A 23,448-nucleotide genomic window follows, 5' to 3' on the forward strand; every position below is an offset into this window, starting at 1 on the left:
CTAAATATTTACCTGGGTGCTTTAAGTGCATATGATCTAAACCTCTTACACTTTTCTAAAGAGATATTTTTTGAAGGCTAATATTGACAGAAGTAATGTTAAGCAACGGGCTAAAAAGAAACATGAAAGACTCAAAAGTGACTAAAATCTGACCTGTGAATTACAGTCTGTCTCAATTACAGAAACAAACAAATACTGCTGTTTTTCCCGCATCCCCACAGCATTTAAGACTTTTTAACAGAATATTAAATGATTGATGCACGCTCAATCATCCAGGTAAGGAAAACCTAAAAAAGTTGATTTAATTCATGTGGACACATGTTTTCACACACTGAAAATAGATGAACAGAAACTACTTTTTTTGGGACTACTTTAAATGAAACTAATCAAACGTGACATGGAACCACACAACAGTGTGGAAATAAACTCAAGCTCTTGGAAAGAGTCTATGCACGTTGTTCAAATATATTCATTAAGGCGAAAAGAAAAAAAAAAAATTATTTTACTCCACCTTAAACACACAACAGTTTGTTTCATAAGCATTTCCAGTTTTTGGCATGAGCTAGAACTGTTAAGTTAGCCATTTTACAGTCAATGCTTTTTTTAAACATTTAAAAAGAGCCTGAAAGGTTGAGTCAGACAATAAAGCACGCTCTTAATACTGAATTTGCACTGCATGATCCAAAAGTGTAGAGCAGGGCTAGAGATGTGCAGTTTAAGACCCGGCCAAACTGAGTTGAAGACATTTTAATATTTTAGCTTTAGCCAGAAAAGGAGAGAAGTTTGAATGCATTAGTACAAGCATAATTCAATCTAAGCACACTCCTCTTCAATCCTGTAAAAGTGGTTCAGCTATTAAAGTAATGATCTATGTCCATGTATGAGAATTAGCAGTTGAAGAAGCTAATGTAATGCAATCTAATGGATCCAATATAGAGGAAAAAGGAAAAAAAAAAAAAAAAAACAGTTTAGGATTTCAATCGTTGTGAGCTGAAGAAGGAAGAACGTTGCACAGAGTCCTGCGAGAACTTGATACGGGGTCTGGGTGCTAGGGAAGAGTTATCAGATGACTGGGGAAAGTTCAGTAGTAGTGCTGAGGGAGACAGTCAAGAAGGTGTTCGGTGTGTCCTCTGGACAGAGGAAAGAGGTCAAAGAAACTTGGCTTGAGGGAGTACAAGAAAGTATTCAAAGAAAGAGGTTGACAGAGAAAAAGTGGGATAGGCAAGATGTTTAAGAAAGTAGACAGGAGTACTGGGAAGCGAGGTGTACAGGAAAGACAGAGGTGGTAAAGACAAGGAAAACGTTTATAGTGAGTTGAATGTGAGGCTGGATACTAAAGGAGTGTTCATAGCTGCACTGTGCTCTTCAAGGAATTATCATTCTACTGCTTTGATAGCACTTTAAAGCATACACCTAGGTTACAGCATTTAATATTAATTCAGTGGCAACTGAGTCATGTGTGATTCTCTGAATTTCAGTTATTTACCCACATTAAGACCTATTTATTTTTGGCTCAGCTCTTTTGTGTTGGCTCAACCTGACAGGAGTCTATCCAATCACATTACATATAAAATGTTATATAGTTAAATCATCAGTCAAGTAGAAGTCAACACCATGATAACAGTAGCCAGGTGGTGGAGGGTCTCCAATTTGGTCAAGATTTGATCATTACTTTTTGCAGATGATGTCGTTCTGTTGGCTTCAACACGTGGTGACCGCCAGCTTGCACTGGAGCAGTTTGTGGTCAAGAATGAAACGTCGAGAATCAGAATCAGCACCTCCAAGTCAGAGATCATGGTTCTCAGCTGGAAAAGGGTGGAGTGCCCTCTCCTGGTCAGGGGAAAGTTACAACCCCAGGTGGAGGGGTTTAAGTATCGGGGTCTTTTTCACGAGTGAGGGGAGAGCGTGACCCACAGAAAGGAGTTTCCTTCATAATGAGTGTCCTGGACTCAATTAAGCTTGATTTAGACTTTTTCGGGAAATCTGACTTATGACGAAACCAGAAACCACTCTAAACCCTACACTGCAACCTTCCACGCCATTCACACCATTGTGAGCTGGGTCAATCTGATGTGTAGTTACATTTCTCAGGAGGTGCACATGAAAGATTACAGCATAAGGTTAAAAGGACTTTACAATTATGTTGTAAGTTGCAGCATAGATTTCCCTTCGAAGCATTATTCACGCATTAGAGATGGGGTGAGGAGGTCTGTCTGCGTCAAAAGGAGCCAGTTGAGTTGGTTTAGGCATTGGAATCTGACTAGGATGCCTCCTGGATGATTCCTAAGCAATGTATTTAAAGTATGTCCTACTGGGAGCAGGTCCTGGGAAAGACCAGGACTCACTGAAGATATTATCTCTCTCAGTTGGCTTGCGAACAACTCTGTATCCCTCAGGATGAGCTGGAAGATGTGGCCAGGGCGAGGGAAGTCTGCCTAAGCTGCTTCCCGCACAGCCTGATCCCACATATGCAGTAAAAGAAATATAGATGGATGGATCATTCTAAAAGTGGCATGTCTAGTTAGCTTTACCTCAAAAAATATATTTTGTTAAAAGTGATTTTCACATAGCTAAAAGGGTTTATCAAAGACTGTATTTGCCAATTTTAAAACCTTTATCCACTTGTGAAAGATTTACCTTCACCATCAGTTTACTGTATCTGTTACACTAAGACTGCTGAAAAATGTAATGCTATTTTTAATGCAGGTTTTAGTAAGTGGCATGCATGTGCAGCGACTGTTGTAGAAAGAAACCAACGTTCAGTGTGTGGAGGCTGCAGGAGATTATCTGTGTGGTGAGGCAGTCTCAAATCCTGCACAGTCAGCACTTGGAAGCAAAGGGGGGCGGGGGGGGCAGACACTGTAGTGATCATGTCGTACTTTGTGGCTGATGTGTCACTGTATTAATTCATATCTTTAAAGAAAATCAACTGCAAGAAAAATCCCAGTGCAGAGTGTGCTCAGTTTTACAGAACAGGTGTGTGAAAGCAGAAGAGTTGTAACTCAGTTCTTACCTCAACCAGCGCTGAAATTTCTATTACAAACACAGATTTCAACAACTTTCCTGTTGCATCATGCACTGAAAAGGCCATGTTTAAAGTTTTGCTTTTACCAGCCATCAGTCTGACGCAATTTCGTAGTATACAGTACCCTGGGGTGGTGTTTCTACACCTGTTTATCTAAGTTGAAGATGTCCAACTGACAAACTGAGTTTACAAACTCAAGTGAGATGAGTCACATACAGCGGGAGTCAGATATACGTCACAGGAAGAATGAAGCTAGAATGATAAAAAAAGTGTTGAGGAGGAGGTAGTGCAAACAAAACAGGGGTAATCCCGACCACAGACGACCAACGGCTCACTTATAGAGTTCACTGAAATGTCAAAGTTCACTGCTGCAAAGACAAAGTGTGCATTTCAATCTCAACCAAAAATTTCCCAAAGAGTTACAAGGGACGTTGTGTGATTAGGATTGTGAAATAGTCAACAGTCAAAGAATAGTTTTATTTTAAAGTGCAACAAGAGGCCATCTGTACTGTTTAAAGATGATTTTTTAATATCTTTGTAGCAATCCTCAACATAACAATTGGAATCAGGTGTACCGTGTTTATAAAACTCTACCTACCAAAGCCTGTAAAGCAGGGATGGAACCTCCTGAGAAACTGACGGTTGTGGAGGGCAGCACCAATAAGCTGAAATCAATTCTGCTCAGTTAAAGTTTTCTCTCTTTATTAACTTATTGATGCTGTTCTCCACAACAGTCCCAGAGTCTCGTGTAGGCCCTTCTGTGAGTGCAGTTTCATATTTAGTGCACAGATATGACAGCGCGGTGTGAAGAAAGCTGCAGTGTTGTCATCCCAGGGTTTTAAAGAGGAAAAAAAAAAGCTGTTGTGTCAGATGCTGATTACGTCTAATCATTACACGCAAAATGACACTTGGCAGTCCAGTGTTGCAGACATACAAAGTCCACATTAAGAGTCTGTGATCCACATCCTCATTATTAATATTTTTTTCCTGATGGGTTTCATTTTCCTTTTTACTTTTGCTTTCACTCAATTTAGATTTAGCAGTTTAAGCAAGAAACCCTACTTGATTAGTATTGGAAAAGACTGGATTAGAACATGACTCTTGAATGTTGTGAAATGATGGAAGTGACAGACCTCTCAAACTAATGCCACAATCTAGTGCATCCCATACCGCCGCCAGAAGCCTTATTTTATGTTCTGGAATCAAAAGCAGTGCATTTAAGACGGCTAGTCTCCCAGTTTCATGTCTTTATTCTAACCCCAGTTAACCAGCTGTTAGCATCATATTTATCAGACAGAGCAGTTTTAAACTTCCACTGTTTACCTTTTTTTTTTGCCCAAGTTAAGTTAACATTTCCCATTTAATAGTCTAAACCGGCAGTTCTCAAAATCACTGATGACAAACTCTACGTCACTTAAACTAAAGTGGACCCAACGAGGCTCACAGACGTGAAAACTATAACACAACTATTACAGGGGAGAAAATAAAGGATCCTCCCCAATAATCATAACACTGACTCAGCTGATTTGCTGATGTGGACTGACTAAGCCATTTCTCCATGCTCTCTGTTTACATTACTAATAAAGTGACCTGCGCAGCAGCAGGAGCAGAAGGGAGTGAGTTAATGAGTTGACTTGTCACAACCCTATTAGCATTTCTAACCTCTCAAAGATGATATGTGTGGGAGTAATAGAGCCAGTATAACTGTTTTATTGAGGTAAATGGTCGCTACCTGTACATCTGATACAGTCAAATTTTATCATTTGCCACAGGTTGGCTGGGGGTCACCAACCAGCAGATGTTCTGCAAGAAACCGTGACTTCACAATTTCCTGTGCAGGGAGAGACGTAACAGAATGCTGCCACAACACTTGCCCCGTTATTTTCTTTATCAAAGCTCCCAAAGAACATTTTTTGCAGCATTTTAGGTTTATTTCCTTGTTTGCTTTGTAAATTAGCAGTTAACTCGTTGTGGTTTAGTTACAACCACTAGAAAAATCTCTGTAACCCCCTGTGAAGAAACCTCTCATAATCTGACTGCTGACCATCTGAGGGGTGACTATCTGCAACTAGTCACGCATTAATAATTACTTCCTCATGTCATCTTAACTTCTATTTTTGCAGCCTAAGGAGAAAAGGAAATGAGCAGCTGGGCATCGAAAAAAAAAAAAACCCTCAAGAACGAGACTGAACATTAACCAGCTGGAGGGATCGTGCTGAGGTTAGGTTTACTTTAAGAAGCAAAGTCAGACAACATTTAAAACAATCTCTGTTTGCAGCATTTAGTCTAATGAAGAACAACCAGCAGGGAAAGATAAGATTAAGCCTAAATGTCACACAAACAGTCACTAAACCACGTGTTACTTCAAGTCTATGCGCAAACTCACCTTATACGAGTACAGGAAGTCCATGAAATGACATTACAGCCGTTATTGCGATGTGAAATTCACAGAGACAGTTTTGGTTTTCCTGTCTCAAGGAAGTGCTGACTCCTTTCCTAGAAGGCAACGCGCTTCCATTTCAGTTTGCCCCAGTCACGTGACCAGGGCCGATCTTCACGGCAGGAAGAAGGCAACCACTGACATTAGTTTCAAATTGTCAGCACTTAAGATTCAGACTGGAGTACCTGACCACTCCTTGACCACACACACCGCTCGGGAGTTAATAATTAACCCAGAAGGCAAGAATTTTTATCTTTGTGCTACCAACCAGCAAATCTCCTCACAGCCAACAGAAATTATGGATCACAGGCTCAATAAGACTGTTGACTGCCATAAACCTACTAAGTACAAATATAATAAAGACATGCAGAGTGCTGTAAATGAACACAGGAGCTCCACCCTTTGCACCATGTTCTTCACAGCGACTAATGCCTTTGGTATTATACACAAACTGAATGTCTATGTGCATCTAAAGGCACTGCATTAGAAATTTACTGCTTTTAAATAAACGGCATTTTACACTTTTCACTTTGACAGGAACAGGAAGTTTATTACGTTTTTTTTTTTTTGCACTATCATGAACTAATCTGATCCTGAAGCGCTGATTAGATGTGAGCTGTGCAGGATTTAAGATAAACAGTCATACAAAAAGGTATGCATCCATCTATCCACAGTGAGGTATAATATTAGTAAGATGACTTCATTTAAATGCTTAAATGCAGCAGCACATACATGGTTGAGAGGTCCAGTTCACTGACTGGCAAAGCTTACCCGATTCGGCATACCTGTCAATCAAAGCAGCAACATCCCTAAATTTAAGCCTTAGTAGTATAACTCAAGGAAGAGTTGGATATTAAAAAAAAAAAAAAAAAAAATCCACCCATTACAGTTGTAGAATCCTGGCACAGCTGGAAATGGGTGCAGTTCAATGAGTTGCTGCTCCAAGTATCTCAGTGTCTTGTTAATGTGCAAGCGGGAGACTGACAGACAGATTAGTGCAGCGTCTGCAGTGATGTGGATGCTGCACCAGTCTGTTGGGGTGGAGAGAACCGAGTGAGAGCTGTCGATTTATCGGTCAATGCACATTCCTACCCTCACCTAAGGCCTCAAGCTGTGGGTAATGATTAAAAGAATGAGGCTGCAGAAACAAGCAGCGGTAATGATCTTCCTCTGGGCTCTCCCTTAGAGACTCAGTCATTCAGGAGGAGCTCAGAGTAGAGCCGCTACTCCTCCACATCAAATGGAGCCAGCTGTGGTGACTGGACACCTCATAGGTGAGGGGAAACAAGCACGTCCTGCAGGGAGGAGGCCCCTAGGCAAACCAAGGACATGCAGTGGAAATTGCATCTCTTGGCTAGCTTGGGAACACCTTGGAGTCCCCCAGAAGATTAAAAGGACATGGCCAGGGATAGGGCGATGTGTTGCATCTCTGCTTGACCCTGATAACTGGTAGATGATGGATGAATCTGCAGTTGTTATGACGCAGGTGGGAACTATCAATAGTAACCAAAATTGCTTTATTTTCCCCCATCAGGCTGTAAAAATGTTTTTCAGTATTGTAATTTGGCCATTTTAACATGGCGGTCAGTGTCCACTGACTCACACTGACTAAGGGGATGCTAGGGGAGGAGGAGAAGATTTTTCACATCCACTAATGTAAATCTCCCTCTCCCTCCCCCCCTCTCCCTCTCTCTAGAGAGAGAGATATATAGATATATATGTGCAAAAATGCCAAAAACATATTGCATATAGTTAAATGGATTATACATCTCACATCATTCCTGCACCAGTAATTAAGTTTAGTGGATCCAATTTAATCTAAATGCTTTGAATTCTCTGCCTTAACTGGTGAGATTCGACTTGAAAGTGTTTATGCCTGGTGATTAAACCTTTGTCTAGTTCCCGGGTAGTTGAAGAGTTTGTGCAACATTTTAAATGACGTCCAAAGCTAAGGTTAAGCCGGGATTTTCTCGATTGGTTCTGCTGTGAAAAACTGAAAACAACGGCAGAAGATGAACGTGTACTCTCTGTCAGTAGTGGCCTTTATGACAGGTTATTCAGAAATAAACGTTTTCCCATTTCTACCTAGCTGCACATATAATTCACAGTACAGTTATCAAAAATATGGCTTGCCATTCTGGGAAAGATAGAGAATCTTTAGCTTAATTTTAAAAGAACAAGAGCTCCTGGGAAAGGTGGGTAAAACAGTTAAAACCGCAATCCGGATATTTCCTGGTATGAAATTGAACGTATGCCTGGAATTTACAAGCCATAGTCATAAACGGATCAGCTCTAGCAATATGAGAGTATTCATGGCTGGATTTTGACTTTAGGCTTTTGATTATTTTCTGCTGCAGCAAGATAATCACGAGAGGACCTTGTTGAGAACCTCTGTGGAGGAATTCTGCTTTCTTTGGCTGCTGACCAGCTGCCTTCAGGCCTTTGCCAGTCATGTTTATCAACTCGTGCCCCACCAGCAGCCTCACAATCAACTCTCATTAGGTGCTTGTTTTCAACAATGTCAACTTTAAGAAAAGAGGAAGGAAAATGATTTAGCTGTGTGCCTGCTGATATTCTCCAGTCTTCTAATAAGAGGGTGATTTCAACAGGAGCTGCTCTCTGAACATTTCTGAACATTTTTCTGTTGCAGTCAGAGCTGCTGTATGTTGGCAGGGAACTGGATGTTACTACATTTGCACTGGAGGGAACATCACTGTCCAAAATACACACTCCAATGCCAGAGAGGGCAGAGGAAGCTGATGCAGCATAAATCCAGCACAAGGAGAACTGATAGGAAAAGACCAAACTAAGGAAAGGCTAAACTAAATGCATTGGCAGGATTTCATGTGGTTTTTAAATCAGAGCCACTATCTCATATCCTTTATCATGTGGCCAGCGATGGTGTAGCCTGACCTGGAAGGGCAGGCTAAAGCTTTTGTGCATGTGGGCGTGCGTACTTACTCCGTGAATAACCGAAGCCACGGCGTCCGTAACCTGGCTGGGAGCATCGGGGTTGCTCATGGCTCTGCAGTAGAGTCGTTGCTGGAGAGGCGCTGGAAAGCTGGTTTAGACTGGTGCGGCTTTAGCCCTTCTCTTTCTCACTGGGACTCAGACAGCTTTTGGGCAGCATAACCTGGAGCCAGATGCAGATCAGGGAGTTAGATCACATGATGACAGATTTAAAACTTCAAGGTGAACAAGAGTGAAAAAGCCTCCGAATACAAATTTAGAGGAATGAGGGTGAAGATATTTTTGAGATTTAAATGAAAATTTTCAGCTTTAAACTTTTTTCAAGGTCAAATAGTGAATTGTCCTAGTGAATCAACCCTGGGTGGTGGAGGGTGGGAGGTGCTTTTGATTCCTCGGACTTTACTTCACAGTGACTGAAACTGGTCACTTTTATGATGAAGCAGAATGTAACGCATTATATTTGAGCCATAAAAAAGGCAACAACTTCAGAGAACGAAACTACATCTTTCTTTTGTTTTTTTTCCAAATTTGATTCTTGCCCTGAAGCCCTGCAGAGCTTCCCAACTACCATTCAAGGTCGTTGACCATTTCAGCTCGATAAGATAAGAGCCAGATAACATTAATGCTACTATGAAGAGGAGCCTTTGATAAGCGGCAGCACGTGCCTCAGCCAACCTCCGTCATTCTCGAGTCTCCGTATGGTCACGTATGATACACATGAAAATCATAGGTAGAGAGTATGTAAAATGTTATTGAAGAGGCATTCAGACACATACAAAGTTAATTGTTCCTGTCATTAGATTTTTTTAAGTCAAAAGTTGCAAAATGACGTGCTTCTGACTTCTTCTAAGCGTATCCTGAATGCCATTGGCTGTTGGTGAAAGCAAGAAACCTAAAGATGCCATCTTGAGCACCAGGAAAAAAGAAACAAACCACTACAGTAAAATGTAACCATATTGTCGGGCTACAAAAGATCAAGCAACATTTTAACCAAATGAAGCAAACTGGTTACTTTTGTATATATCAGGCACCCAAAGAGTCCTTAAAAAAAAAAAAAAAAAAAAAAAAGTTTCCCACTTGCAACATTATTACCAGAGCAGAGCAGCAGGAGGGTCCTCTCTGGGTTCATGTTCTGCCAAACCTGGCCGCGCTGGCTTTCTGACAGCAGCTATCAAAGAAATGATAAGCCTCCTTGGTGCCTGAACGCAATCATATCACTGACCTTGTTCGCAGTGAGCGATTTCATAGAGGTTTCACTGAAGTACAATCAATGACATGAAATTGAATTTAAAAGGCAGACTTGAACTTTTGTTTGGACGAGGATTTAGCAAAGATAGTACTTCACTGCACCAAATGTTAATTACATGCATAGTTTGAGATAATCCCATCCGTGCGGCAGTGGTAATAAAAGAGTCCGCCTGAGTTTGAGCTTTGGGCGTGCATGAAAATTACTTTCTCAGTAAACCTAGACCCCACCGCAGTGGAGGAGGCAGAGCTGGCTACACAGGGATAAAGTTACCAAACCCTGGGATTCTGGGCGAAAACTATGGGAACCAGCTCATCCACCTTAGGGCACGTCTGTAATCATACCTTTAGGATAACAATAATGATCAGAAAAGGAAAACAATAAGAACGACTGCCGTTGTCTTTTCGAGCAGGTAGGTTAAGAAACAACGTGGTCCTCTGTCTGCCATCAGGTACACTCGGAGGACTGAATAAAAGAAAACTGGTGGGTCCCTTGTGCAGGAACTGAAAAAGGCACTGATAAGTGCTGAGGTCAGCGTGTTCCTTTTCCCTCCTGGAAGAAATCCATCAGGTCTTCCAAGAGTCATCCAGGAGTCTGGTACTTTGTAAAAAGTTTTTTAGATGAGGAGGATGGAATTTTTTTTCTTTTTAAACTTGAAAACTTTTCCGTGTTAGACTTAGTCACGGCCTTTAAATGTGCACACAAAGCTTTGGGAAATCTTTCCTTCAGGGAGGAAGTAAGTATGAAAACAGGAAAAAGGTAACAGCAACAGACAGATGCCTGTCAGTAGGAGCTGTAAACTTATAGAAAGAAATGGAACAAGTGGTTTCCGGATTTCTTTCTAACAGCTGAACAATGTGTATGTGTGGACCAGACCCAAGTCCAAAGCTTCAAATACAACCAAATTAGCTGAAATACTAGGACCATGTGTGTAAACTGTAAACGGAAGTCAAAGACCGCACATCAAATGTTGGAATTGTAAATTTTTACTTTTTTGAAAGGTATATTCTCACTTTGAAACCTGTTAAAGCAACAGGTTTCATAAAAGGCTAAACAGGAGCATGTTGCATCACCTCTTCTTTGAACAATACTTTTGGTAACTGAGGAAACTTTACCAGCCAATTTTCCTGTTCTTGCTTAATATAGGACTCTAGCTACTCAGCTAGTCAGGCTTCCTTTGTATTATGTGCCAAATGTTTTATTTTGGTGAAAGGTCAGTAAGCAGCAATGAGACTGATGACACATGCAGAATGTGGTTTGGCATTACCTTGTTGGAACGAGGAAGGCCTTCCCTGAAAAGTGCTTGTTTGAATGGCACCATACACCAATCCAAACCATGCAAATACAGCATGAATGGAGCCTTCACAGATATGGAAGGTAAACACGCCACATGCATTAACTAACCCCCATACTATAATGATAATATAATGGATGCTGACCTTTCAAGGGAATCGAATAACCTGCATGGTGCCTCTCCTCTTTAGCCCCGATGACTAATCACATTTTGAATTGCTCATTTTAAATGCGCTCTAGCCACCTGGAGCTTGTTTGGTTTGCATAGCAGTTGGATTTGTTGATGTGCTGCGTTCAATGAAAATGGCCTCTGCGTTACTGAGCCTTTGCAGCTGTATCGACGGGCTTGTAGTGGTAAGCCTGGATTTATAGTAGGCCCAAAGACTTCATACTCAGAAACAATACTAAATTGCTGTAGCCTGAACTAAGACTCAGCCTTGTTTGAATGCCTCTTTTTTTTTTTTTTTTTTTTTCCCCCCTTTTTCTTTTTAAATATAGCAAGTCTTGGTCAAAGGGCAACGTCTAAAGCGGGGGGGGGGTTGAATCAAGCCATTGCTGAGCAACAAAAGCGGCAGTTCCTATAAGGGTCACTAGAGGCTGGCTCAAAAATAAATAACCTGGTGCAAGAATAAAATACATAAAAATCACGTTTAAATTTAATTTATAAGTAATAAAGAAATTTTAATTTATTTAAGAAAAGAAAAAAGAAAAAACAACAACTTCCACCTGACTTCTAAATTTAAATATCATTTTGCTTGACAGGTGCCCCGACTGGTAAGTGAAAGTGTTCTGTGTTTTATTAGCCTGTTACTGAGCACATCTAAGCATTGCACCCATAGAGATTACAGATGCAGATTGCTCTATAGCCCTCTAGCTTTAGCTGATAAATGGCACTCCACCCTTTCATCCATATAAGGTAACTTCGAGAAAACACTAAAGTTGAGCTTTCAACATCAATGAGTGACATCAGCTGTGGCTAAGTCTTTCATGCCATCTGTGGTTAAGACACTAACCTGATCATTTCTGAAGTGACGTACAAAGATGATTAGTTTTTTATACTTTTTATTATACAAGCACTGTGCCAACCAGGAGATTACCGCTTCAGAATTTAACATTTACACTTTTTCTTCAGCATGTGCAGTTTGACTGTGTCCCTAAGCATATAGCAACATAATGGAAGACCAACAGGATTATAAGTATCCCTGCAACAGATGGTCTTCCCCCCCAGAGACTACTGATGTCAGCATCATCCAGTCAATTTGGGATTACTTACTTATTAGAGAAGTCACTGCCCCAGCCTAAAAAAAAACAATAGAAATTAAGCCAATTCTTCAAGATCCTCAAACATATTAAGTACCTAATGCTTATGTGTGCCTATTGTACCTTCAAAGGGGTCACACCCAGTATTAACTTGAATCAGATTTTTACAGGAAACAAGCGGGTGTAACATGTAACATGTTATTTTATAGTTTCTAAAGCAAGACTGCAATAAATCCCAAAAACGAACGCTTCCTTTGCTCTTGATTACACCTTAGATTAATCTGTAAATCTCCAAAGACTGCATCCTACTTTCAGGAGAAGACGATAACAGAGTGGGAGAGTGATGAGAGTTTGACATTTTCTCTTTATTTGGATCTCAGATGTGTACTTTGTGATGACTCATCGCTCCCAAAGTGTATGAATGTACCTGACTCTTTGGCTCTGTGGTATGTTGTAAATTTCCATTCCTGATGGAAATCCCTCTATATTTTTTTTTTAACTTTTCTGTGAGGAAGAGTTCCCTACCACTTGATGCATATCACAGACACATTTATGGGTAAATGGGATCCTTGAAGACAGCAGGTTATAGGAAACAGGCAGAGCTTTGGAATAGGAGTCAAGAACGGACGGTTCAGCAAAAGAAAATCTCAGAAATATTAAAAATGTCTTATACAGACCTACAAACTGCTTATTCTGCACCTGTGCGTCTTCCACTTTGATGTCATTTGACCGTTTGTGTTAATCACAAACAAAAGGTTAAAAATATCCTATGTCTTGCCCTCATAAATAAACGAGACAGTCAGACGACGAGACGGAGGTTATGAGCCAGAATAAAACCCACGACAAAAGCCCACATGTGCTTTAAACCAACGTTCTGTCAAGACGCCGCGGCCGGGCCCGGCTTCAGTTGGCAGCTTGGCACGTGAGCGCCGACCGCAGACTCCGTGCACATCTACAAATTCTATCAAAAACAAAGCATAATTAAAGAACAGTTCAATAAAATGTGCACGCTGCCAATAAAAATGCCCGTGCACAGAAATAGAAGCTTGATCACAATGTCCAAACCTCAACCAATACACTGGCCTGTACTTATGAAAGCAGGACAATGACAGGGAAGAAAGAAGAAGTATGAGGTTTCATTAAAGAACAGAGCTTTTCCTTTAGCTGACAGTGCAGGTTTGAACAGACAACACCATTTTTTTTCCTGAAACACTGACTGTTGCTAACCTATTATTATATTATTAACCTTTTTTAAAAAAAAAATAACTTAAAAAAAAGAAAGGGAAAAAAAGAACTAAAGTGGGCGAAGCGACAAACACTTTAGAAAAATTACATCCGTTTTTTGATGTAGCCACAAATGGTCAAATTCTGATTTAACCACAGCACTTAGAAAGCAATCCGGTCCTAAAATGTGTCCTTTGAAGGCACCAATTTAGGATTTACAACACTGGAAAAACATGTTTGTGCTACTGAAACACAAGTGGGCAACAAGAGAGCTCATTTAAAGATCATTTAAAGGGCTTTTTGTTGTTTTTTTGTTTTTCTCCCCCTTACCTTCCCTCCTTCCTCAAACTGTATAATCTGTGGAACATATTTTGATTTGTTTACAGCTGGCTACAGATCACTGTGGTTGAACCCTGAGTCAGCTCTAATCTCACCTCAAATGTTTCATTATCAGGAAGGATTAGACTTGACAAATAACAGATCAGGTTACTCTTCTAAGCACTAGCCCATATGAATAATGAATTAATAAACCAAATAAAAATGAATGGCAAAATCAATAATCTGTAAAAAATAAATACAAACGTGACAAATGCAAATAGTTGAAAACCTAGCAACTGTTAAAGAAGCAGAAAAAAAAAAAAGATCATTGATTGTACCATACCTTTGTGTGCTTTACTGCAGAGAAGCCACCGCAGACATTGTAGTGCAATTCTGAACTCTGCTGTGAATAGACAGACCCGGGGCTGATCAGAGTGCAGGGAGAAAACAAACAGAGGGAGAGGAGACAAATAGGGAGACAAAAAAAAAAAGAAGGAGAGAGGGAGAGAGAGCGTGTTAGAGATGTGGAGTGTCTCGTCGAGCTGAATGCCCTCTCAGACCAACATGCACAGACTGATAACGGCAGCCTTCCTCCTCAGGATTACGTTTCCTCCTCCAGCCTGCTGACATGTAGCCATGTGACTCTAGGACCCATTCAGCACTGAGTCAGAGGCGGCTGCTCAGACACACACACACAAAAACACGCACGCACACACACGCGCGCACACACACACCCTTGTGCAGAAAGTGGAAATGCAGCGATCAATATCTCTCTTTAACAAACCGAACGAGGGGAGTTGGATGTTTTGACAATTTTTTGCCTTTGTGACGTAGACTTGCATATGCCTGCCACTAACTGTGACCAGTTCAGCTAAAACTAAACAGTGATTTTCTGCAATTTAGCTATGCTTTTTTATTTTAGAGACCTTAAAATTTCAAATAACCCATAATTGACACACACACACACACACAAAAAAGAAAACAATGATTAGAAGCAAGTTAGGAGGGGTAAACATACTTTTGAGCAGCTGAAGTGTTATTTAAGAGTTACTGTAGATATATCCTCAGGCTCCAGCCTCCAGGTTATGTTTTTGTGCTTTTTCACAGACAGTACAGAAGTGCCTTAAATCTGCCTAACCCTTTAGGATTCACCGCAGCAGATCATCTGTCTCCATCTAGCCCTATCCTCAGCATCTTCCTGTCACACAAACCCTCTGCATGAACCCCATCCACTACATCAATGAATCTTCTGCAGTCTTCCTCTTCATATGGAATATGGAGCTCTCTGGAAGCTCCATAGTCAGCATCGACTATCCCTCCTCTGCACACGTCCGACCTCACCTCTCCAACTCCTCCGGTTGCAAAAAGATTTTTGATTGTGCAGAAGTCTCTGGGAAAACACTTGCTCTGTGACGTCAGTAAACACTTTCCTCTTGGGTTTATGGACTCAGTTGCTCGGAGGATTATCCAGAACATGCATGCTCATGTTCCTGGTGTCATTGTCATAGACCTGCTTGTCATGTCATGATGGCAACGCTGAAAATGCTCAACTCAAGCCTAATGGGACTTCACTAACCAGTGGGTGAAGTAATAGTGGCTAACTTCGTCTTTTATACTGTGCATGATCCTAACATGTTAAACTCAAAGGTTAAATTAATAACACAACAAAATTAGCCAATATATTTCTGGCATGTTTGCATACTGATATTAACATTAAACTTGGGGGGGGGGGGGAACAGTTTGGAGGATGCTAGCATGTTTACAATGGGCAACACAAAGTACAGCTAAGGCTTATGGGTAATTAGTGACCGGCAATTAGCCAATCGGCACCATGGAAGTTACTGATGATGTTTTCTCACTTGTTGTCCAGCTGCGTGCTGAGACACCATTGCTATCCTATATTCATCATCTGCCTGGACCCACATCCTTTATCTCACTGAGATTGTGGCAATATTACGGCTAACTAACACTAATGTTTTGTACATAAACAAACCAAGGTGGGGAAAAAAATGTAGGGGTACACTCTGTGTACATACTGTTTGTTTTTCAGTCAGTTTAATATCATCTGATTAATGTTTTAAATGAAACATGAGGGGAATCACCGAAGCAATTACAGGTAATCGTAAAGGAAACCTGAATGTAGTCCATCCAAAAATCGTTGCTGAGACATTACTTCAAAACCACAAATGTCAAACTCGTGAACGTTGGAGAGGAAACATGAGGGGATTTCTAAAGTCGGTGGAAGTCAACCGCTGAGGACAATGAATGCATGTCTAATCTAGCATCTCAGGGGCCATTCATAAGGGTAGCTCCAAGTTTCACAACAAACGGTCTCTCTCTCTCTCTCTCTCTCTCTCTCTCTCTAAAAACATAAATTAATAAATAAAGTGTTTCGTAATTGGTCGACCCAGTAAACAGTCAAACCACACAAGAATATTTTGCGGTTCTCCAGTTTTTCTAGCATCAAAGTCACATGAGGTTTGCACACAGTGCTTCCCATGTATTTGTTCTCAAAATATCCATGACAAATCTCTTTCTCAACCTAAAAAGGGTGAAACAAAGTCATGTGACACACAAACTTAACAGGTGACCAAAGATGGCAAAGAACATGAGAGGCAGTTCTGAGGGACATGAACTAGACAGATTATTTTCTTGTTATCGTTTATGATCATCTCGTTTGGGTTATGAAACTTCTGCTTTTATTTCTAGCGCCCTCTGCAGGTTATTTACTACAGGTGTTTCTACTTCGCCACCCACACCTGGTTTTCAGACCCTGATGAAGACACATTGGTCTGTTTCTTTATGCCCATTTGTTTGAAAAATACATTTAAAATATTATTTTACGCGAAGACAGAGTGCTTTAGTCGTTCCCTATGGTTATATCTGCATAACAATAATTAGTACAGAACTGTGAGAATGTGTTAAGCCATCCCTCATTTCTTTAGATTTTACCAGGCAAATGAGAAAAAGGTGCAATGATTTGATCCAGTTTTGTTCAGTTCATTTTCAGTCCAGTTCCTGTCTAACTGGCATACTTCAACCTCCCCACTTCTTTTCCTTAAGAATGACTTCTTGACAGCCACCCTTCCACTGAGAACATTTCTAATGACGCTTCAATGAACAGTAGATGGACCAACTGAAGGACCAGAAGCATCTCTCAGGTCCTGTGTCATCTCTTCACTTTCCTGATGGAAAAACACTATTTTAGGTCTCTAAAACTGTTATCTTCGGCATTTTTCATAGAATCACCTAAAGAAGTGGGAACAAGATATGCGTTTTTGTGACAGTGCCTAAAGATACAATTGTTTTGAATTGTATCTAAATTGTCTGTTGTATGTAGACACAACACTGATTCATCCCTTGAGTCAGGTGCCTTTATGCTTGAATGAGTCATAGGTCAGTGTTAAGTGGCTTTAGAAAAAGATAAATAAATAATAAAATAAATAAATAAAATCCTTCCTATACAAATAGTCAGCTACAAAAACTGAACTGAAAATGAGTGAAAAAGTAGCCCACGAAAAATGTTTTTTTTTTTAAACCTTCAGAATCTACTTCTCAAGACAGCTTAAAGATTACAGGAAGTCTGCCTCCTTGGAAGCAAAACAGAAAGAAATGAGATGTTGAAATGTTGTTCTTTAAACGTCTACCTGTTTCACTAAAGAGCACCTGTCAGATCAGCCACGCAGCTCTTCCTTTCTTCTTTAATTATTAAAGGGTAATAGCTTTCATCTAAACATGTAAACAGTGGGTGCTGAAATTAATAAACAAATATCATTTTATTTTATGTTTTCCCCTGGCCTGCCACAGCTTTGCAGCACAGTTGGCAATGGAAAAAAAAAAAAAACCTCATGTTATGGAAGAATCAACACCATTACACAATTAATCCCACCTAAAGTCACAAAAGCCGCCACATTAATTGTGTTTTGCAGCGAGCAAAGAACAACCCTGTGATCTAAACAAGTTGCTTATCCATTCACCAAATAATCAAGCACCACATTCCACATAAGCTTATATCAGCCTAAGGGCTAAAGAAAAACCGAACGCCAGCAGAAGTCGGAGGGTGTGTGTGAGAGGTATAGTTGTTTGTCTCCGGGGATGTAAGCTCACTGCGGAGTCACATGCATATCTTGCGGGGGAAAGAAAGCCAAAATTAAAGCCACTTCAAAGTCTGGGGCTTTCCTCAGTAATAACAGCATTATCCACTGTGGTCAGCTCTAAAAAGGTGCGACTTCATACATGCATGGACAACAGGTAGTTATTTCTTAACCGCAACCACCAAATGAGAAGCTTGCATCACATCACCAACCTGCACAGAATATATGTCAAGTTAATGTTAGGTTAATATACCGAGCCAGATTTGGCTCAAAAGCTGGACTAAATAAAGAAATCTGTACTTCGGTCGAAACATGAAAGCAAACACAAAACTGACATTTGATGAGAATTCTTGCACGACGACAAGCTGCCTTTTATCTGAAGTGTTAGCACATTTCGGAAAACTCCCCTGAGCTTCCTGTAATTCTTTTCTCCATTCAAGTTTAACACAAGGCAAAATACTTAGTCATACAAACACACAAACACACTGAAGTGATGCAGCTGAGGCTGGACTTGCAAAGACTGCATTAACACAGAGGTTCACTACAGCAGTCAGACCCCCTGTGCTGCCTTGTAATGCAGAGACTGACCTTGATGAAGCTGTATACCTCTGACAGCTGCCCTGCCTGTGGATCTCTATGGGGATTTGGCACTGGTGTGTTGATAGCGTTCCCTCAGTTGCCTCTGAGTGTTTTAGCCTAAAATAGCTCAGCAGTTTAGAAGTGACCCCGCCAACTCCTGAGTTTTGTAACATGTAGACATCTCTTCACAGCCCAGTGGCCACACCAGCTTCACTCAGGGTTTGGCACGGTCCAGAGACTTCAGCATGACTATGCTTGTTATGCGCACAAAGTCACTGGAAGAGCTCCAGTCTAACACAGCGAACAGCTGCTCTCAGTCAATCTACACACATCTTATATCAAACTCCCATCAGAGGGTTAAGGGAGCAAATGGCTGTGCTTGCAGCTGAAACGGCACCTGTCTTTGGGGTGAAGAGAGATTTCAGAGACTGCTGAGTCCCAGCCAGTCTATCGTTCTCTCCTCCAGAAAAGAGAACGCAATCATCTCTCAAGCATTCACATACCTCAGAAAGGCTTAGGGTATACGAGACACAGCGGCAGGCTAAAACAGAAGCAAGTCTTCGCTCTACTTGAAGAATATCAGTGTCCACAAAACTGAAACAACCCAAGACTCAGCAAGTTAGAAAAGGCTGCAAAGACTTAATGTTTCTGCTATAAATAGGAGGCATGGAAACTGAACAATGCATCCAAGCAACATGAAATGGGTCTTTTTTTTAAATCCTTGTTTGACCTTTATTCCCTGTTTATAGAGATAAAAGGGATGTATTAACAAAAGCTTCCACTCTTTGTCCTCCTCCTTAAAAGCAAACAAAAACAAACAAAAACAAAAAGAGTCAACAGGAAGTAGCAAGGCTCTAATAAACATACAAAGTAAAATACGTGTCTATGTTTTCATCTTATATCTAGATATTAGTTTGTAAGGAGTCAGTGGTTAGCCAAAACAACCAGTCACAAGCTTGAAAAGTAAAAACAATAAAAATGTTAAAAAGCCATAAAGAGCCAAAGGGACCAAAAGGCAGTGTTCATATTATCCACCCATTTCATCCTCTGTTATTAAGAAGATATTGATTTTTGCAGCTCTAACAGCCTCCAACAGCAATTGTGGTATTGGTCTCAAAGTACCCATATCAGATTGTAATAAAACCACTGAGCTAGCACTGTGAAGGTTCTCTCGTATTCTACTGCAGTGAATAGTGAGATAAAGCACCTTGTCTGCAGCAATGTAATTACAATGCTGGATTGCACATAGTAATATAAAGAAGAAGAAAAAAAAAAAAAAAAAAAAAAAAAAAAAAAAAAAAAGCACACAACAGTGTAATAATGGAGAAAAGACGAGTTGGAGCCACCCGAGACTGGTCCTATCCAGCTCCAGTAGTCTTAGGGTGTGGTTCTCCTTCCCAAAATTGCATCAAGGGCTGCTCAGGTTGCACCAGCTACACAAAAGCCATGCTCTCACAGAAAAACAGCAATTGTGAAGCTGTGACCCGGTGCACTTAGAATAACCACTTGTTCTCCTGAGACTTAGAAAGGGGAGGGGAATAAAATATCCCCTGGACTCCCAGACCCAAAACAAAGCCCTAAAAAATAAATAAATAAATAAATAAATAAATCTCACACTATGCCAAATACAAGTCAGCCATTTATTCATTTCTTGGGAAACAACGTAATGTGATTACGTTTGTGTGGCTGGCAACACAACTTGGGAAACCTTTGCCAGTAAAGACTGAGAAAATGAATGAAATTTGAACTTGTGTTTGCTTGGGAAAGCATGATGAAGGCAAAGATTGATCCAAGAGGAGCGGAAAGGATGCCAAACCAGATCATATTTAGTCTGGTTTAGATGCTCCCAAGAAACTACAGTCTGCAGACAACTTAATGAGCTTTAATGTAAGAGTACAGCAGGCCTAACAATGCACATTCCAACGTCTAGAGCCAAATCACATAACGATAATTAAATGCAAATTAGCAGGATAGAGCCGAGCAACAGCCAAGCAAGTGAACGCCATGGTTCCAAATAATAAACAAGACAAAAATAACAGTGTTTAGGTTCAGATACATTTTTCAGGATTAATATGTTTATGGAAAAAGCAGCATGCTTGTTTATCTGCAAGGGGAAGGTAAAACAAACATGAAGAGCTACGAACCCCTGATAAATTATTACAAAAAAAACATAATGCAGAAAAACGGGTTTGGAATAATGCAGAGAGGATATAATACTCAGTTCATCCAGCTTCTCTTTTTATTGCTTATTGCAGTCTCAGCATAACATGTAGCAGAATGTGGTTTTGGATTGGATAACTAGACAATTCAGCTAAGTCCATCACAGAGCTTGTTTCTTTCTGAGGCAAAGATGTGAGATTTTTGTCATTGTATCCACCTTGTTTAGGCGTCTGCCTCCATTAAGAAATCAACTCTACAAAAATATTTACATGTGAGGTGCAGTGGCTGAATAGCTCCACAACCCTACTTTGCTTATGTTCGTGTTGAGCTCTGCATGTACATCGCCACTGTAATAACGCCTTTTGATGATACTGCCACACTTCATGAGTAGTACATTATTTAATATCATGTGTTATCCCTACATGTTTGTTTATTTGGAGAGTGGAAAGTATCTTTCATCCTAATCCTTCCTTTAGATTGGGACTATGCAATTATTATTTTTTATGATTATTATTTTAATTACAAATTGGGCTCACAGTGGTTATTACGCAGGCCTAGAGATTGGTTGGCAACCACCTGGCAACCTCCATCCAAGAGGGGGAAAAAAAAAAACATGTATTCCCTAACCGGTTGGCAAATGGTTGGCTGGAAGTTGCTGGTAGTTGCCAGGTAAAATTAGTTGCAAACTACAGGCAACTGCTGCAACCTGCTACAGACCAACGCAATCACAGGGAAGTTTTTGGTGTAGCACCATCTTTGTGACCGATTTAACCTAGCAACAGCCAACCAACCGCTTGCCAACTGGGGGGAATACTGGGGGGGGGTGTCGTTTTTTTAAATAACAACCTGAGGTTGTGCAAGGGATCGCCAACCGGTTTCTAGGCCTGTGTGACTGACGCCCAACACAAGAAAATCAAGATAAAATAATTACAGTGCCACATCCTTTTCTTTTACCATTGCTGCAGTCTGAAATCCATATTCACTAGCCATCCAGGTTTTTTTCAGTGGAACAGCCATCCATACAGTAGAAAGCCATTTAACTGAGAAGATAACTTGTTTATGTATAATAAATATGCAGTTTCCCCAGAATCTGTAAATAATTGCGTTAAATTACTTTATAGAAAATTAATTATAAACATTTGGTATTCTCTCCTGAATTATCAGGTGTAGCACTGATGGTGGTGGGTTAGAGAACTTCAACACGTAACCCAACAACTCTAGTTAACCTCCTAAGACCCAAACTCTCTATGGCATGCATTTTTAATTTCTTTTTGCTATTTGGGCTTTATAGTGTTCGATACTATAAAGTCACAATTGAGTAATGATGTGCAAAACTCTTTATTTGGTGTCTGAACACAGCAGCATTTTTCCTGAGTACAAAAACAAAATGAGAAACAACAATTGTGCCCCTTTGAGCAATATGGCTCATTTGAAAGCGATTTGCAAGAGCAAAATTTAGTATTGTGGTCTAGACAACCCAAAATGTGATGTCCCCATATGTGGACGCCAGGTCCTAGGAGGTTAAAACTGTGTTCATATTAACTAATTTGCAAAAGTGTGAAATTAGACATTAAAGATCATCCTTCTGATTCACTAATATCTACATTTTTCACTCCTTACAAATCAGCATCAGAGCAGATATCCAGTGTCTGCCATGCTCTGATAAAAACGTTCAGCTCATCCCCCCACTTTTCCTTCCTCCTCTTCTGCATGACCAAGCAATTCCAATTCACAAAAGGAATGTGGAGACGCTCTGCTCAAATATTTATCCTTCAGCATTTTTTTCCCCCCTTTCCTCTAAAGCACAACACGCTGCTGTTGTCAAACCAGCTCACAATAAGTCTGTTCGACATATTTCACTGAAGCAAAGGAAAACAAATAAAAGCTGAGACTGTGATCACACTGATAAGTGTTCAAGCATTGCAGAGCTTTATGGGACAAAAGGACATCGAAGCACTCTGGAATTTTATTCTTTTTTCTTCCTCAAAGATCAAATATGTTCAGATTGACCAAGACAAACATTTCACATTCCTCCATCTAGCCCTCAGGTTTTGAACAGTTTTAAGGGAAAAAAAAATAAAAAAGCATCACTGTGGTTTATATCACTTAAACTTAATTATTGGAAAAGATAATCGGTTTAGCCAGTGTATTGGCCTTACATCAAAATAAAAATATCTCCTCAAATAACCTGCAGTGCACAGAGATTATACTGGTGAGTCAGCAGAAGAGACATCCTTCCTCCATCCTGCCAGAGGACATGTGTCCTTACATCCATTAGACAAAATAAACAGTTCTGGTTTCCAAGCTGGGGATTTCAAATGGTGCAAATAATCATGAGTTATTAATTCACTTGAAATTACACCTATCCATTTATGAATCCAATTAGATGATAGATTAAGCTGGGGTTTATTTCTCTTTTTTCTTGCATAAATTAGCTTATTTTCTGCAGCATAATCTGTGGAAACCAGAAACAAAACAAGCCGAAATGGATTTTTCCTCAGTTTCTGTTGCAACGCTGACAGTGAATTTAATAGGGATGTTGCCCATCCCTATTAACCTGGTCCACTTTAAAAGCAAGTTAAGTTTGTATTTAACCTCAGATATGAGCATCACTGTTTCCTTTGTTTTTTTCAAAAATATACTACCTTTACTTGTAACCGAGCCCTCCTGTGTCTTTGTTTCCCCAGATAAAATCAGATTCAGACCTCTTTTGCATCACGTGCTCTGCCGCAGCAGGAAACTCACAAGTGGCAGTAACAACATAAATGATGGCTTCGTTCCAGTAATTAGTCTAAGGCAACATAACCTCACGTCTAATGACAAAGCGCCATTCAACATT

General features: G+C 40.3%; 1 protein-coding gene across 4 annotated transcripts in view; it reads right to left on the reverse strand.

Moving 5' to 3' along the window:
- The window catches only part of slc4a2b (solute carrier family 4 member 2b), a 47,798-nt gene that overhangs the window by 20,693 nt on the left and 3,657 nt on the right, over nt 1–23,448 (reverse strand). For 2 of the 4 annotated variants that reach the window (XM_005448996.4, XM_005448998.4), the window contains 2 exons: nt 14,120–14,201; nt 8,427–8,598 (listed from right to left, as the gene is read on the reverse strand). In XM_005448996.4, the coding sequence (XP_005449053.1) occupies nt 8,427–8,486 (60 nt within the window). In that variant the 5' untranslated portion in view covers nt 8,487–8,598; nt 14,120–14,201. Of the gene's footprint in view, nt 1–5,411; nt 5,557–8,426; nt 8,599–14,119; nt 14,202–23,448 lie in introns of those variants that run through there. The other 2 variants (XM_005448997.4, XM_005448999.4) reach the window with 2 other exon arrangements.

The sequence above is a fragment of the Oreochromis niloticus genome, linkage group LG9, assembly GCF_001858045.2.
Source record: "Oreochromis niloticus isolate F11D_XX linkage group LG9, O_niloticus_UMD_NMBU, whole genome shotgun sequence".
NCBI classification, from domain to species: Eukaryota; Metazoa; Chordata; class Actinopteri; order Cichliformes; family Cichlidae; genus Oreochromis; species Oreochromis niloticus.